General features: G+C 39.6%; 1 protein-coding gene across 1 annotated transcript; it reads right to left on the reverse strand.

The window, feature by feature from the left end:
- Positions 1-750: 750 nt before the first annotated feature.
- LOC124306342 (G protein-coupled receptor kinase 1) lies at positions 751-18,570 on the reverse strand. The gene is made up of 16 exons (XM_046766936.1): positions 18,130-18,570; positions 17,547-17,974; positions 6,404-6,480; positions 6,178-6,251; positions 5,880-5,981; positions 5,476-5,550; positions 5,080-5,141; positions 4,919-4,970; positions 4,129-4,320; positions 3,693-4,000; positions 3,350-3,524; positions 2,887-3,264; positions 2,640-2,694; positions 2,369-2,520; positions 2,095-2,187; positions 751-1,878 (listed from the first exon to the last, which is right to left on the reverse strand). Exons 2-16 carry the CDS (start codon positions 17,657-17,659, stop codon positions 1,720-1,722), a joined length of 2,067 nt encoding a protein of 688 aa, XP_046622892.1. The 5' UTR covers positions 17,660-17,974; positions 18,130-18,570; the 3' UTR covers positions 751-1,719.
- Positions 18,571-18,600: the final 30 nt, after the last annotated feature.

Here is an 18,600-nt window from a genome sequence, read left to right on the forward strand (position 1 = left end):
TTCACCTATAAACGGAATACTACTCCATAAGTAACAGTATAATAAATTGATAATTATTAATGAAAACTGTGCAGACCCGAAGCCAAGAAAAATCAATCAGAACCAAGTTCCTTTCCCATTTTTTTTCTTTCTTTTTCATCACTCAAAGATTACAAATTGAAATTCGTGATTGTCTGCAGAAGCGAAAATCACAGCTTAAACGTTGTAAGAGTTTTGAAAATGCAAGGGCATTGTTACTCATATTTTTCATTCATACTGGATTTAAGAATCTAATCTAACTTTGAATAATAAAAACTGAGGCAATAAATGTCAAACGCATCAAAATACACTACCTCTCTGTGTTAGAATTGAGGCCCGACATGTTTGTGTGCGAACACCAAGTATGATAATCAATCAATAATTAGAACATAATATTTAATGAAGATACAAGCCCGATAACATTATCAATTCATAACTCACAATGATTTCTCAGATTTGGGCTACAAGTAAATGAAGTGCAACACAACGCATTCAAACACAAATCGGTAATCATTTATTCCACGCATTCTTTCTGAATTTTTTGTTGACATTCATTTCCTTCAATGTGTATTTCGTTATTGTTACGAGGTATACGAGTCGAGGGTAAACCGCGTTTCTAATTTCTACTTCACATTTCTCGCTAATTCCTAATTCACTAGGTACGTTTTGGGCCCGTGTTTCGAGAGTGCTTTTCTTCATTCCTTATCAAATTAAATAATTTGATGCATGTAATTCTTTGCGTTCATCGCACATCTTTTTTTATTGCCAAGGCGGACGGCGCGTGTCTGCCCAAGCGGTACACAGTAATAACAATAATATTCAATTTTCCTACCAATATACAAACGACTTTATCATTTTTCATCATTGTCATTAATAATATCATCATTATTATTGGTACAGTTTTCTATGGGTTTTTCTTCTCTCCCTTTCTCTGTTGATGGAAATACCATGGATAAAACAATAATAATAACAATATTAATAATAGTAATAACAACGTAATAGACAATGGATTGTTTGCTATCTTAAGGTAATATAAAACTTTTCTTCTTTCCTTTTTTTTTTTTTTTGTATTAGTAAATAAATTAAGTAAACGAATAGTACAGTTCGGTTCAATTAATACAATAATACAAGTTTCGTAGTAATATTAATACACTATCGGATCGGGGAGGGTAGAGGATACTTGGTTCAGGACAGAGGACCCGGGATAGAGGGTGATGTGCATGGCTCAGTCGCTAATCGCTAATGCCATCCACATACATAAGTATTATAGCTACCGTACAAATATAACGACGTCACGCTACGCGCCCGAATTCCTATACCGATAACCCTACGTGTAGTTTAAATCAGGGTTTGTGATTGGCGAGAGGCGGGACGATGGGGAGGGGGCAAGGGGTGGGTGCGAGGCTATCCGCTAGAGTCTCTATACAGCGCGGCGCTACACGCCGTACAAGTTTCGGGAATTTTGGGAGACGAAGGGCGAATCGAAGGGCGGGAGACGGGGGGATGTGAGTGATTGAGTGAGTCTGAGGTAAGAGGATCAGATCCCGTCTAACACTGTCCTCGATACCAGTGAGCATCGCTCTAGCTCTTTCACCTCGTATTAGTATAAAAAAAGTTGTTGTTGTCGCTGGTGCTGTTACTGCTGCTGCTGCGTAGCAGTGGAACTGAAGTATGACAATACGTTACCGGCAACGGCAAGGGCTAGTTTCCATTTGTAGAACGCTGCATTTGCTGGATTGTCGCCTCACGTTCAGTGCCGTATATTTTTCCAGCTTTTTTTGCCATGTTTCCTAGCAACTCCATTGAACATTTGTGTGCAGACCGAAGTGACAGTGCCCACTCTTTCAATCCTATTTCATCCTGTACGAGTAGAAAAAGAGCAGTAAAAATTTTGATAGCTCATTCTTCTCGATCTTTAACCTGATATCTATTCTATGCTGACTTAACTGAAAGTAGGTCATGTTATAAATTTGAACAGTGTTTCTCTCATTTATGAAATTCACATTGATGATTATTATTTATTATTACTGTTGTGTTCGTATCTAATTACTCTTGGAAAAGCAAAGATTTACTCACGGGATTAGTGAGTACAATTTTCGCATCTCGAGTACGAACTACTATACACTGTTCTCCTTTAACGTGTTGGTAGTCAGCAGCTACTTCTTCCACCTGAAATCATAGAGAAACTTATGTTTTAATTGCTGACTTTGACGCGATAAAACAGACTCATTTGACTATGCGAAGATCGGTGAAAGTAAAGGCGGATTCAACACATCATCAAGTGATAGAGTTATCTAGCGGTTGCCTAGTTATTGTAAAATGAAGAAAAATCTTAATTGAACTTCATTACCTGATCCAGGAAGACAAGTTCGGGTTTATTAGTCGTCGATTCTGGATGAAGTTCTAATCGGTTTGGATATAATTTAGCATAGCGAGTCTGCCACGCGCTCGCAAAGGGTCCTCCTAATTTTTTTATATACCCGTGTAGTATACAATCCGACTCTGAAAATCACATCGTTCGATTATTTGATGATGAAATTTATACATCAACTGATATGCGTGGCTGTAGAAGGTGAAGAAAATTGAACTAAAAAAAAATTACACATTAAAATCTTACGAACCCTTCTCATCGGTGTCAAACCTCAGCTTCTGTTTTGCTTTACGTTTATTTTCCACCTAGGAAATAAAGTAAAAAGAGAAAGGTATACATGGAGTAGGGGAAAGTGATATGTTATTTCGTATTAAATTAGTACATCAAAAATCTGCATTTCTATGCATTGCTGCAGATATCTTCACCTCTAAAATGGTAATTGGATGAAAATTTAAGAGGCAATTTGAAATATTGATTTATAAGTAACATTTGAATACCTTGTCAGCTTCATTGTTAATTGTTTCGAAGACAGTTTCTGCTACTTCAGCTTGCCATCTCTCCGATATAACGAGAGGGAAATTTTTGTAAAGATCTTGATCGGCGTCTGTCAACTTGATACCTTTGGTATCCTCTTCGTCGAAAGACCCAATATCAAAAGCATCAGCTGCATTAACTTCCCCTTTCGGTGGTATCAAAGGTGGCGTATACTTTTGAAGATACACTTGCTGCCAGTCGATTCCACTAAAAAATGGATGCTCTTTAAGCTCGTCTGCCCCACCGCCTCGGCACCCGAGCCTCTTGTCGATATCCCTTTGCAGCAAACCTTCTAGAAGCGACTGCAGCTCCCGCGAAAAAGTTTCTGGTAGTTCGACATTCTGAAAATAAGAATTTCGGGTAATCCCCAAGTGAATTTCAACGTTTCAATTGGACACGTAACGTGACGTCACTATTTGCACCAACCATAGTGAGTGTCATGCGGTCGATTTCGTGTTTGTCTTTGGTCTTGTGCTGTCTGAACGGACTGTGACCCTTCAGGAGTTTGTATAACATACAACCGAAGGAAAACCAATCTGCGCTCGAGTCGTACGGGGTTGCTTTCGAAAGTACCTCAGGCGCCATGTAGCCGTGAGTGCCGCTGAAACGTGAAACAGGTAATATGAATTAAAAAACGCTCTTCTGTAACTGAACGTGCACATATTTAAAATTCTTCGGTAAATTCTACATTGCTAAGCACGGATACTGAGTTCCGACAAGTTTGCGTTTGCAGAAAATCTAGTTAGGGTCGTGAAAACTTGAAACTTACACACTGGCGTGGGGTTTTTTCTTAGAAAAATCACAGGCGAGTCCCAGATCGGATATCCTGACGTGACCGTGTTCGTCAAGAAGAATATTGGCTGGTTTAAGGTCTCGATATACGATGTATCTGCGGTGCATGTGTTCCAGACCAAGGATCACTTCAGCTGCGTAAAATTTCATTTCGGGTTCATTGAAAACACCATGTTGACTAAGGTGATAGTGAAGATCGCCACCATTCATTAAATCCAGTATGAAGCACAATTTGTCCGGCGTGTGAAAGGCGTATGTCATGCAGACTATGAACGGGCAATCGACCTGCAAATTAAATTTCTCACGTTGTTAAAGTTGTCACTGAGCAAAATATCGAATCAGTATCGGCTGGCAAGCCCTTGATAACTGTATTCAGATATGGAAAAATGACTTCAAAAATACTGCAGACTTACTCCAGTACTGACTAGCGAGAGCATTATCCTTTCATTAAGGGCCAATGTTTCTCCCTGCTTCATTTTAATACGCTTTTTATCGAGGCACTTCATTGCGTACATTTTACCAGTGTCCGCCTTTCGGCATCCGTAAACTTCCCCAAATCCCCCCCTCCCGATAATTCGATGTACGCTGAAGTCGTTCATTGTCAGCTGTAAAAAATCCGAGTTAGATGTAGGGTCGCATGCAAGGTGACCGCATGCAGGTGAGGAACAAAGCGGGGCTTTGGGTGAGATAATTAATCGCACAACCGACAGAAATATAAAATCACAGTGGAAAGTGGCAAATGTGAGTAAATAAAATTGTTGAAAAAAAAAACACTTTTTTTCTACCTGCTATTTTCCAGCACAGTCATTTACCACAGAGATTTTAATTTTTTTACTTGTGACGATAAAGCCAATGATTTAGGAAGATTATTATATGCAGACCTTGCAAGTAGCTGTCTTTTCGCATCGAATACCTTGCTGCGTTATTTTGCTATTACATCTTATTCAGTTTAAGAAAAAATATAATTTACACACATCAATCAATACACGGTTTTCAAGTGAGTAATAAATTCATCCTTAAATCTGATAGGAATGGCAAGAAATATATACATATATATGCATGAAAATAAATACGAATAATTGTTAATTATTGGTGGAAAATGGGGGGAAGAGACCAAAGACAACGAATGTTTAGTTGTAGGAATGAGCATAATAAAATATAATATATTATATAATATAGAATAGAATTGTTTTATATTCATACCTGGATGTTCAGCTCGAGATTCTTCCATTGGCAGAAACGTGTGTACTTGTCACTGAAAGTTTTCACGTTAGTCCAAACTCGAGTGAATCAGAGTGTGTGTGTGTGTTTGAGGCAATGGCAATTGAAGCATTTAAGCTCGGTTCTATTACTGACAGGCTTACCTCTCCAAAAATTTTTTGAACGGGTCTCCCCTCAGGTGGTTGAAGATTTCCTCAATGTACGGCTGAAATATACACAGATTGTAAATAACTTTATGCGATTCGTACAATCAAAGTCGGTGACAAATAAAACTAAGTCCAAAAAAATCGAGTCTTTGGTCAGGCTTTGCTAAAAACAACAAGCAAAGCTCAGAGTAAACGTACACAGAGTGGGAAATGATCTTTCGAATGTACAACTGTTTCCGCCGATATTGCAGGCAAAGACGTAAAAAGAGAACGAATGTTGACCCAACTTTAAGAGACTTTTCTACTTAAACCCGAGAGCACACAATATGAATAACGTTTTCAGCCTTGAACAAATACGTATAGGTATATTTATAATGTATATATCTTAAGCACCTCAAATAAATTAACTGGAACCTCGTTCTTCATTAGATATTTCTGTACATGTGCTACCGCATCTTTCGAGTATTCCTGAAACATAAACCATAAATCAAAACATGTTTACACTATCGTGTTAACTCTAGATTAAATCCTGGTGAACGTTATTGCCTCGGAAAACTCTTGTTCACATTTTAAATGAATATAAATCTGGTGGATATCTCGTTATAACCGCCGTTTTCCTCGGCAATAGTTGACAAATTTTGAACTTTTGTTTCGTGAAAATTATTATCAATACAATGATAATGCAAAGAGTTTCTTGAAAATTTCACAAATTCTTCCTTTTCATGAATTTTGTTTAATTCTTGTCATTACAATAGCAAAAGTATGAAGAATGAAAAAGAAAACGAAACACTACTTACGTGCGCATGAGCTAATAATTCTTTCATTATGAAATTGTCGTATATTTCCCGAGCAAGTCTTCTCCTCTCTTCCGGACATTCCAACTTCTCATACGCTTTGATCTGAGAAAATACGGTAAAAATTTCATACATACACGTGTCTGCAGTATAGTGACATTATTGAATGTCAATGAATGAATCAGACATCACAACGATGTGGTTTCTCTTAAAAGTATGTCTAGATACATATAGGTCAGTTATTTTATTCAACTAATTATGTGGATAAACCGTACAAAAAAGCAGGGTGAGTATTACCCACCTCTTCGTAAAAACTAAGTTGCGGAATTGGTTCCTCCGCTACAGTCTCGCAGAAGTCTTTGAATAAAAGATACCCTGCAAAAACACAAACAAAACAGAACCCCCTGCGGTTATCAATTCAATTATTTCATACTTTTGGTCATGCATGCGGAATAAAACTATCCGAGAACTGAAATGAAATTGTTTTACAGACTGCGCACATGTACAACGTACACAACAATACATACCTAACATTTGATTGAATATTTTGTCGAAGTTCACTTCATTCTTTTTAATAAGATGCTTGTGCGTGACGCTTCTGACACTGAAAAGAGAAACAAAAATATCTCAATGTTTAGACAATGTTATGTAATAAATCGTAAGGCTTACAGTAATGTTCATTAATACATTGGGCTTCCAGCTAACTTGTTTTCGATCCGAAACAAAATGCGAGTTTCATTCTATACGAATTATGTTACAATGATTGCCAATCTCTCACCCCGTTAGTCATTGTCACATAATTCGTGTAAACCCGAGCTCGCATTTTGTTTCATTGTCAGGTCGAAAACAAGTTAGCCGGAAGCCTAAGGCATTAATGAACATTACTGTATGTATAATGTATAATAGCATATTGTGTGACGAGAAAAAAATTGGCGATTGTGATGTTTGCGGTAATCACACGAGTTGCAACCGCCAACTTTTGACCCGAGTAACACACGATAGTTTTTATAACAAGTTGATGAAAAGTGGTGGAGCTTTGCGTGTTAGTTTTGCGGAACGCGAATGGTCAATTTCTTCTCCCTAGGGACGAGAGTAATCTCCCAAGGGACAAAAGTGAAGTAATTGTAGACTGCGCATACGCGAACGTATCTTTACAACATTGATATGAAATTGTTCACTTTTATCCCACTGAATCGCTACGCAATGCCCCACTTTTTAAGCACGTGAGATGAAAAATATTATCCGAATTGCATCGCCATCGTTGATTGTTTGTTATTTGTAAAAGAGTGCGAATACGAATATATTGCAAATTTCTCAACGTCGATGAAAAATATCTAATTGTAAGCCACTGTGTGAAATAGTTTACAGTGCAATGGCAGGTAAATGCGTGTAAGTTGTAAATATAGATATGTGTTATACACGAGTATATTTCAATCGGTACTTGACTATGACGCATTTCGGTCAAGTGGCAAGTTCGCGGCGGCTCTTTATAAGCCTTCAGATAGACCAATTACTTATGTATTGGGTATAGGTATCAGAGTTGAAGATAACGGATCTATTTTAGCTATTTCGACTGTTCCATTATTCTGCTGGAGGGTGTAGAGGGAAGGGAAGAGGAGAAAAGTTTCGTGTATGAAGAGACGAAGAAGAAGATAAACGTAGTAATAAAGATGGGAGGAGAAGAGCGTCATTGCCCGACTGCTCGTCCCTGATTGCATGAGGCCGCCGATATTGTCAGTGGTATAAAAATGCGACGGAGCATGTTGGAAATTGGCAATGTAATTAATATTGATTAACGAGGCTGCAAAGCGCGTATTGTACGATTCTCGTTATCACTGTAAAGTGATAGAACGCAAACCTCTGCCTGTATTATTATTATACCCGATTCTCAATAGCTACGGACCGATGGAATAATTTATTTATCGTTAGTAAAACCGATACGTTCCGGCTTTATTACAGGTATATGTACGTATGTATGTATGTACGTATGTACGTGCCTGTGTTTTGTTAGCGGATCGATTAGTATTCGCTATTATTGTAATACATTATACATTCGAGAGTGCATTTCCACCATCCGTTTTCGACTTCTAAATTACGTGACGTATATTCAATTCTCATATCCTCTTGTGTAATCTGAGTCTCAGAGCAGCATATATATTCTCCTCTGGTATCTTTCTTTTTTACTTCTGTGCGATTTAGCTGTAGAAAATTTTGGAGTAGCGAAGAATCGAGAGCCGGACGTGGCCCAATAGCAGCAGTAGAAGCAGCCGCCAGCAACCAACGATATAAGAGCAATTGAGAAGAAACAGATGTGGCAATAACGAGATAAGTATAACAACGAATCACATTCAATAATACAACATGGCCAAATTGTACAATTACTGCAAAGATTCGTATTCCCGAGGCTCTTATTTCATAATAAGTAATACGTAAAACATTGTTATACGATTAATTCTAACATTTCTCTTCTTCTTTCTTAGAGCTTCAATTCTTCAGAAGCTTATTCGGTCAGCTCTTGCATATTTCTCCGAAATGTTTCTCCTATGATTCAATATAAACAGGTTGAGAACCACCGACAATGAGGCACGTGTTTCTCTCATCTATTTCCGTAGCCCCCCTCGCATCAATGAATTCTTTTTACTTTCAACAAACATGTTATAACCATTCACCGTGAGGTCGGAACGCTTATACGGAACGCATGAAGAACCGACCAGAACGAACCAACGAAAGAAGCATGTAACATGGAGGATCGGGCGAAAACTGACACATATATACGTACGTATAATCCATGTCATACAAAGCAGTTATATATACATATGTATCTACTTATACCTAACGTTCGGAGTTTGAATGAAAGACGACAATATTCAAAAGAGAAAAATAAGTTCTTCCTGCCTCACAGCTGAATAATTGCGTTTGTCTTCATCGTGCACTTTATTTTGTTCTTCTCTTTCCCTCCTTACGTTGCTTCATTCATCGTATTATGTACACGAAAATAAATATAAAGTAAAAATTAATGCATTATAACACGTGTATGGTACGACCAGATGAGAGAATTGTTACAATCTTCAGATTTAGTGTATAATACATATACATATTATTGTTACAGTCATACACTTCTAAAAATCACTTCATTACATGCAATCATGCGATTACATATACCGCAGAATTTTTTAATTTCGTCGTATATGATCTACGTAAAATCCGCAAGGACGATGACTTTTACTTGTACCTACTAGCCGCGCCTGATTGTTTCGTACAATTAAACTTCTTCCGAATCCGGTTTGGCGCAGTGTATTAGGTAAAAAAAAAGACCGTGCATCATTATATGTATATACGTATATGACGTAAAGGGAATTCCAAGAATATTGTAGACGTCACAACGGCGCGGCGAAGAAAGATACGGACGATTCAGATTCCGCATAGAATCGGTATAACTCTTATTTTTAAAAGAAAGTATATTAATCAGCAACTGCTATCATATCAATTATCAACGATCGCGGTTTTGCTGATTATAACTGCCACTAAACCGTATAATGCTGCACTTGCCATGAATTTTATTATCCTTGTCAATCGAGTCAGCGCTGCCTGAATACATTTTCTGCCTATATATATCACCTACAGTTTCAAATTCGACATACGAACAAATATTATTCAGCATCTATTTGTCGGTGCAACATCGGTGTAGAAATGAAGGCAGTTCTAGACAACATATCTTACATAACGAGCACCGTAAACGCCAATAATTGTACAGTAAAGACATAAAATTGATCTTTAGGGGATTCTTCTCGCCGTTTTATAGTTTGTTCCGTTAATAAAATACAGCGTGCACACCTTACACCGCATAGGCTTACAATTAGTCGCAACGTACGCCTGGCCGCAGTAATTCTGATTTTTGATACGTTGGCAACCCTGAATCAGACCGCTGGTAAAATGACTAACCTGAGTTGTTGTTATTATCAGTATTATTTCTCCCTGATCAGTATTAAACACCTCTTTCTATCTGTACTCTATTTTTCAGCCACGTACCTAATGTATACCTACCCGGTATAAAACAAGACATTCTAATTGAGAATTTTGAACACAATGAACTATTAAACGGGACAAAAAATTTAACGCCTTCTAGATTTCAATCATCCGTCAACCCTGTGGCAGTGCCAGAAAAATCTGGAGATCAACCGATAGAGATGCCGGCACGTCCAGGTTGGTGTATTTACATTTTTACAACGCTATTTTGTGTTTTCAGAAAGGACCGAATATCAAGTGCGATCAGTGCGGTGGTGTCTTGTATTAAATAACTCTATGCCAATATCTGGCCCAATTTGGTTTTACGGACTTTCGTCTCCTTGCCTCGTCCTCCGTGATCGAGCCTATATTGCAGACGGCCTAGAATCCTCACAAGACAGAGTCTGGTTAATGCCTTCCACCTTGGCCGCCATTTTCTGATGAACCGAAATTGTGGGAAGTTTTAAACACATTTAAGTAGGTAGAAACATTGATGTTATATGATGGACATATTACAATATTAGCTTGTAATACGTTTATTTATTAACATCAACGTTTCTACTAAAAAAAATTAGCCACCTCAGAATCACTGCGGTCAAGTGTATACATAAATCGTATATCGTTATAGGTAGGGGGCAGAATTCGAGTGGCACGTGGCCGCCAAGCGACGGCATCATATCCCTCCTCGATCATTGTGTCTGACAATCAGCTAACGCGACGGCGTTATATATACCTATTATAGGTATCCATACCCATGCATTAATATACCAATAACCTATTGTTTGTACATCGTGCGTGTCAAACGGTTCTCGTCTATCCTACTAACACAGGTATAGCGGTGTTGTAGTAGGATATTACAGGATGACAGGAGGTGCGCAACGTATCATATACGATTCGTCTATCTGGACATGTATGTATGTACACATACATTGGTAGAGGTGTAATACGAAGAGAGAGAGGGGGCCCGGTTATGGTCGTCTTCGCTTTATCACCCCTCTTCACTTCGTCCCTTTTTCCCTTCGTTCCCCGCAGCTCGAGTGACGCAAGTCGGGAGAAGTTCCAGATAGCGTTTTATCTGATTGACTTGCTGGCTGCCCGCCGCAATACCGCAACCTCGCAACCTCGCAACCTCGCTCGCTTCCTCCTCTACCTCGCGGCGCGGCGGGCTTCTACTACCGGCAATTATACTGTTCTGCAAGTATGTTATACACGTACATGTATGGAGTATGTCGTTGGGTAGAATCGTAAACTCAATTGGCCATTTTACAAGCAACTGCAGTTATATGTTATATACGGTATCGTATTAAACCCTCCTCTTGCCGCAGCTGCTGCACCCTGGGTGTCTACATCAATGAGAAGTTTCTATACCGATATAATAGCGTAACAACCCTGCGGAAAATATATCAGGTAAACGTATGCAACGTATCTGGTATAAATAAATGACATTTCGTATACTTCCAAGTTGCCTTTTCAAATTCAAATAAATCTTATGCATCGAATAAAATCATTGATATATAATACTTTGTACACATAGGTATTAGGCACGATTTCCAGATACCTCAGAAAGGCGTAAACTAGCTAGATCGTATAGAACAACAGCCTCCTCGCTTTTATAGTTACAAAAAAGCGCGCGAGACTAATCGCAATGATTTTCACGTGAGCCTTGAGCGTGACACAAATTGACCATCTTAAAAATATGTAAAATTATACGATCATTACGTATAGAGTTTCGTAAGATGAACTTGTCTTTATAATACACATGCATGCCGCACTGCATTCATACAATGGGGCACACTTATATTATTGTAACGTATACTTATACACTTACATGGTACTGTATAGATATACATGTATTATATAGTTACAGGTATCTTTTCAAGAGAGTATAAATTTTTATAACGAGACTTGGCATCAAGTTAGCTAGTTTCAAATGAGGAGGAAAAAAAACCTATCGAAGTTAAAGTCAGCGAATAATCAAACATATCATCGCGTTTAATTTTTTGACACGTATAACAACATCACAGCCGTATATATAGACGCGTGTAGTGACGATTGGAAAGTCCTCAAGCCACCGACTGCGCTGATTTTGTGGTTTTTAGTAATGTAATAACGTAACATCGGGAATTTAGGGTCTTGTATAACATACTTGTACTGCATCGTATAAAAAATATTTAGCTTATTCGTCTTTTTCTAAGGATATACTGCAGATGTTATCCAGTTTCCGAATTCTTTTGAAAGTTTGGACGCGAACACCAGAAGAAGAAGAAGAAGAAGATGAACAAGAAAACCAATCCGTCCGTCAAATGAAATTTCTCGTCGTAAGGGGCTGTACTTAAATTACGTAACGGAATTTGAAGAACTTTTCAACCCCTACCCCCCCTGTGTATCAGATCATAACAAAATGTCAACCCCCCCCCCCCCCCCCCCGCCCCAAATTGTACGTAATTTTTCGGAATCAAATAACGAAATAGCATAAAATTTTATTAAAATCATTTGTATTTTTCATTATTCTTTTATTTATTAATTATTAATTAATTATTAAGTGTTTTAATTACTGTAAGTTGAGTGATCTAATGCCAAGAGCTACCGCAGCGCGCTAGTTTCAAAATGTTAAAGGTTTGGCTATAACAGAATCTGGCGCGGGAATTCAGTTTGAATTTTTTTATTAATTATCAAAAAATTTTACATTCAATTCAAAAAATTACGTACAAGCATCAAAAGACCCCCTCCCCCGTATCGTAACAAAGTGTAACAATCGAGTCTGACCCCCCCCCTCCCTTACGTTTGTTACGTAATTTAAGTATGGCCCCTAAGTTAAAAACTTAAGTGACAACGAGAGAAGAAGGGAAAGAAAGCACATCCATACATATAGTTATACCTATAATACAGGCGGGATACGAAATATCGTTTCCCTTTGCCGTTTCAGTGGGAGTAGAACGATGCGAAACTTGCAACATTTGAGAGATGCACCTGGCGGCGGCGGCGGCGGTTCAGCCTTCCTTCTTTCAATTTCTTTTTCCCTCTTCATTTTTTAAAACTTCGTCTCCCCCGCCTAGTTTCTTTCAACTCCCAACACGAGCATATATACGCGTATGCACACATCTACGTCCCGTACCCCAGAAGATCGATTTTCAGTACTCGGAAAGAAAACCCTGCAGCGTTATATCTATGTATCTATGTATGTGTGTATATATACATATTGTATATGCATGTACTCCTATAAGGAGGAAACTCGTCCTCGTAGTGTCTGGAGCCACGAGGTTTTCGCAGGAAACTTTCGACGACGAGGTGAGGCGAGGAGAGAGAAAGAGAGCAACGCTGCAACGTGATCATTACTCGGTCTTCTTACAACGGCGGTGGTCCTGTGGACGGTTCATACATGATAAACATGGCGCTAAGGGTAGAGGGAGAGGAAATGTCGCGGCCACGTCACGTTACACTTACACCTACACCTGTCTCTGCATCCATCCGTCTGTACACGTACATCAGTGCATGTGTTGGACTGGACGTTCGTATAAAAGGTGTGTACATAACACAGGTATTATACTGAACCTGACCAAGGAAGGTGTATAAAGAGTAGAGAACCACTGAAACGAATCAACGCGGTCGCGGTTCCCTTGCACAAAGATCCCTCCCTTCTTTCCCTAGTATCATCTCCACTCCTCTTCCCTTCTCTTCTCTTCTACACCTTAAAACTTCACGATGCTTACTTTACTACGCAAACATAAGCTTTTATTCTTAGTCTCTCGCATCAGCATCAGCATCAGCACCACCATCGGCAAGACAAGGTTCGACGTAAAAGCTGCAGAGTATTCTATTTGTCAGTTGTCTTTTTTCTTTTTATTTTTTTAAATCTTCTTTAGCTTTATAACCTTATTTTTATTTTTGATTCTTAGTCTCTTCCTCTCGTTCCGTCACGTTTTATCGACTCGCTCACTTTTCTCGCAGGCTGCATCTAGGTGGAGCTTTATTACTGGTCTTGTTTGATTTTCGCATATAAATAATAAAAAATAAAACTTCCTGTAATATTTACTACTATTATTATCGTCATACTTGTATTGTTACCATAATTTCTTTCGAACTATAATAACACAGTATATTTGTTATAAAGTCGAATCGATTTTTCTTTCGCTCCGTTGGAAACAAAAATACAACGAAAGTATCATTCGAACGTTATCCAACGCAGTTGTTATTGTTACAGGTATACCATAATGGAGGAATTGTATAAAATCGTGTACTGTTACTCGTTCGTGTATACACTACATGATTCGTACTGCAATACGAGTCGTCACAGCGTGTTATTCTCTCATTAATTCTTATTATATTCCCCCCCCCCCCCTATTCTCCTTATTTTCATTCTTCCCCGTGGTAGTCGGAAGCCACATGTCACAGGATACATGGGAGGAAATAAATTCGAATCGAGAAGGTTTTCATAATTTGAATGCTCAACGTCTGTATGCGAGCAAAATCGTCGCGTCAATTGACTTTGTAATAATTTTGATTCCCAAAACTCTTTTATTTTCATATCGTTATAGGTGTTGTATGCATAATAACGTGCGTACGATACGGTGAATCGTAAACGAATAAACCGTCGGACGTGTATCGCGGTACAGAGACGACCGAAATTCTATTTCAGTACCCGATCTCTGGACATTGAGTAAATTACTACCAATTAGCGTCATCGTTTACCGTAAGAGCCGGCCGTTTCGCGTTCACTACCCTTCTGCCATTTCTGCAGATTTCGAGTATTCTACATCGCCGCCTGAGCGTTTTGAAAAATTTTTGTTTTGAAATCCTGTGTATGAAAAAAAAAAAAAGAAAGAAAAACACGTTGCATATCAGAGTAAAAATTTGAATAAGAGCTTACACGGGGGGTAAGTATGTATACAAAAACATATACGCATACTGTATAAAAAAAAAAGGAAAAACGAGAAAAACCAACAGCCAAATTATATCGGACTAGTTCACGTCCAGCATGGGTTTATGTGTATAGCATTACTATCTAGCAGAGCAGCACGAAACGGCGGAGTTAATGGCATTCAACTAATTAACGAGAGGAAGAAAAAAGAACAACTGTACTAGCCAACGTCCTAATTAGATTCTGACTACACGGAGAAGAGAATTTTCCTAACAACCCCGACGAGGCAGGCAACGTTTCGGGTAACGAGGGGAGCGGACAAGTTTTTAAGGATTCCTAAACCACTGTCTCGCTCTTTCTCCTCGTCAGTGCCAGTGAAACCGGATCTGTGTAATAATATTATATTTCAAAGATAGATATATAATATTTATACTTTGGATGTGACTTTGAGTTGATCAAGTCCTTCTTCTACCAGACTATACTCGGTGTAGTGATTTTCTTCCCTTATTTTACCCCAATTCGTCACGTTGCGAATCGAATTGTAGAAAAAAGGTATAATCGCTTCATTTAACCATGTGCGAAACACAAAACGAGTAGAAATGTTGAAAAATAAACTAAACTACCGAGTTTAAATAATTACGACATCAGACACCACGCTGGCATTATTATTACCTGCATTGTCGTCGTTTAAATGGCAATTACCATGGTAGTAAAATTAGGGATTGAAAACGAACCGCCAGCTAAGCGTGCGTGTTGATGCATCATGTACATCTATACACCTAGAGACGCGTACGTACGATGAACGTGTTACATTGTAAATATATGCAAATGTATTTATAACTCGGCACTATTTTCTACATCATCGTATTGTGAAACACGGTGTGATTTTTCTGTAAATCTGTTTAACCGTAAAGCGGCGCAATTCGTTATACCTTTTAGTCGCGCCGACGATTCACAGATTCCTTATAGCTTTAGTTTGAAAACATGCTCGTTCGTTCGGTTGTTGGTCTGTCCTTGAATTTTTGCCAAATTTTCATTAAGTCACGTGCACAATGTGCGTAAGTGAAGCGTAAACGATGAAAATCAAGTTTGTGGATGATTTTTTCAACGAAAAATAATAGCGTCTCATCATCTTGCCATTTGATTGTTAGTAAAGTTTTCTTTTTCTTTGTATAGTTTTATAATTCACCAAGTAAAACTACATATTTTCCTTCAATAATTTCACATAATATTATATGGAAGAAGAAGAAAAAAGAAATGAGGACATGCAACGCGTCTTATACCGAAGTTGCCTGATACGCGATCGCTCGCGACTTTTTTTATAGCTATGTTTTCGTTGAACTTGCTGGTGTTGCCCGCAACCAGCCAGCTTATAGCTGCTTATAGCTTTAAGAGCATGTAGCAGTCCTACCTTTACCGACCGAGCAAACTCACTCTTTTTCTTCGTATATTAAATAAACAAATGGACGGTGGGGGTTCAAATTTCGACTGTGGATCGCACTTACGTGGCAAATTATAGGAAAATTACTCATAATCCGAAAATCGTTACAAAAATTTGTGGCTTTTTGAGACCTGTCATTATTCCCACGCTTCGCGCATTTCAAAGGCCAAAAAGTGTACAGCTGAAATACTTTCTACCATTTCGAAAAGAATGAGGAGTAAAATGAACCGTTAGACGAGAATTAGGAATTACAATAATTTCGTAAATAAATGATGCTCTCACGATCAGCTGGGCGCACGGCCTAGCGTTCCTTGGTTAGCGTGGTGCAGTATTTATTTAATACGTGAAGAAAAAGGGTGAGTTTGCTCGGTCAGCAAAGGTGGGGCTGTTACATGCTCTTAAGTCTCCTGTTGTATTTCGTGCGATTTCTAATCTCAGCAGGATACGTGAACATATTATCACGAATGCGATGTGGTCAAGTCGAGATACGCACACTACGACCGTAAAACAAAAACCACGTTTACGTACATTGGTAATGACGCATTTGCCTAAACCGGATAGGGGAAAAACATTGTACAATAATAATAGCTTTGCATTATAAGGAAAGACAAAGAGAGAAGACAAATGATTTAATTTTAACGAAAACGATAAACGAATACAAATTGTAGGTATATTTTACCTATATTTTGTCTAAATATTTTACGCACGGTAGAATGAAAAACGTGAAATTGTCTAACGATTATTATTCCCCGTCGCTTTTTCTCTCACATCTCATCCTTCAATCGTACATATCGTCATTGATATTCCATCCGCGTCACGTAATACGTCGATTAATTAAAAAGAAGTGGGGGGGGAACAATCTGAGGCAAGGGTGATACGACGATACACTCGCCCCGACCTTCATCACCTGTTAATCGTGTTGCGTGTATCGTCGAGGCAGATCAAAGCCGTAGGTTTGAATAGCGAGCGCGTCGTAAATACAAGTGAGTGGAAGGCCTTAATGCGTGCATGCAATTCATTCACGCGAGAGCGTTTCTTTCGCCGCCATCTGCAACGACACGGCGTTATTTGTTTGTAAACAATACCATTGTGCGCTTTTGCATCTCTTATGATAAATCATTTTATTCATCGTCACTTTCACCAAAGCCAGTCGCGTCCGGCTCCTCTGTCGAAAAGTGGGCGATCTCCGAAATCTTTCGGGTGAAAGAGTAGGAGGTGGCGACGAGGGGAGGAGAGGAGGCAGGAAGCGGAAACGGGAACGTCCCGCGGACAAGAAAGTCGATATACGCACATAACCTGGTGAAAAATAATACTAAATGAAAACAAAAGAAGGTTGAAGGGGATCTGTAAATTCGGGAGTATGTACCTAGGGTCCGGCAGGACGATTTTCTTGCTCGCCCTCGCTGCGGGGGTGCATTTGCTCTTCTCCATCGCCATCAGGTAGCTAACATCGGCGAGAACCGCCTCGAGGTCCGCCATTTTGATTGATTCGGGTGTTGTTTTGTTTTTTATTTTTCGTTTTTCTTTTGTTTCTCCCCCCCCCTTTTTTCCGTCGTTTGTTCGGATGCTAGTGTCTCAGAGCTCGAGCTACCAGTCGAGTCAACCTGAACCTGCCACGGACGGACGGACGAACGCTGCTGTTGCAGCGACGGAACGGAGACGGCAAGCAGGGCGACGTCGACGAAGACGAATGCACACAACACACTTTTACTTGGGTTTCTTACGCTGCACGCCGTCCTCGAATATCCGGAGCTGCTGCACCTCCCACGATCCGAGTCACTGGCTCTCTTTATCCTACAACATAATATCTACTCTCGTCACCTCCTCACACCACATCTATCGCCCCGACGACACAGGCATCGCAGCAACGCACGTATCACACACTCCGTACGTACCGTACACGTATGTACGTACGGGTCCCTGAAAATAGTTCTATTCGACACACTCACACCCGTATCACTTTCTTCGATCCCCGATCTATGCAGGCACCTAGTCTTCGAAACGTTCGTTCATTCGGCTTGGTGTGATTTGTCCGTCCCGCCCGGGAGCCGAGACGATTTCGATGGAAAGGACCGCCAAACTTCAGCTCACTCAATCCCCTTCGGGTTTATTTACCCGGGCAGTACCGAACTCAGGGCTACGCGGCTACGAGGCTCACTCGCGTCTTCTTCGCTACGTATATCATTTTACACACGAGGGTACCGGGGAATCGGGGTTATCCCTGGCTAAGGCGACGTTATCATTGCGAAACTGACGTCTACGCGGTCCCACGCACCAATCTTGCACGGTAAAACTCACTCAGCACTGATTTACCGTGTCTCCGTCTCCCAAACTTCGCGATTTTCCTCTCTTCGCTGACAGTCAGCGGCCAGTCACAGCCACCAAGTTCGACTCTCCACTGTCTTTGGCTCTTGCCTCGC

The sequence above is a fragment of the Neodiprion virginianus genome, chromosome 5 (assembly GCF_021901495.1).
Source record: "Neodiprion virginianus isolate iyNeoVirg1 chromosome 5, iyNeoVirg1.1, whole genome shotgun sequence".
NCBI classification, from domain to species: Eukaryota; Metazoa; Arthropoda; class Insecta; order Hymenoptera; family Diprionidae; genus Neodiprion; species Neodiprion virginianus.

What these genes read in the sequence shown, in the direction of transcription:
- LOC124306342 (XM_046766936.1), bottom strand. Translation starts at nt 17,659, where the DNA reads ATGGCGGACCTCGAGGCGGTTCTCGCCGATGTTAGCTACCTGATGGCG. An exon ending in AATTATTAGCTCATGCGCAC is followed by an intron (nt 5,551 to 5,879) that starts GTAAGTAGTGTT and finishes TTTATGTTTCAG; the next exon opens with GAATACTCGAAAGATGCGGT. An exon ending in TTCCAGTTAATTTATTTGAG is followed by an intron (nt 5,142 to 5,475) that starts GTGCTTAAGATA and finishes TGTATATTTCAG; the next exon opens with CCGTACATTGAGGAAATCTT.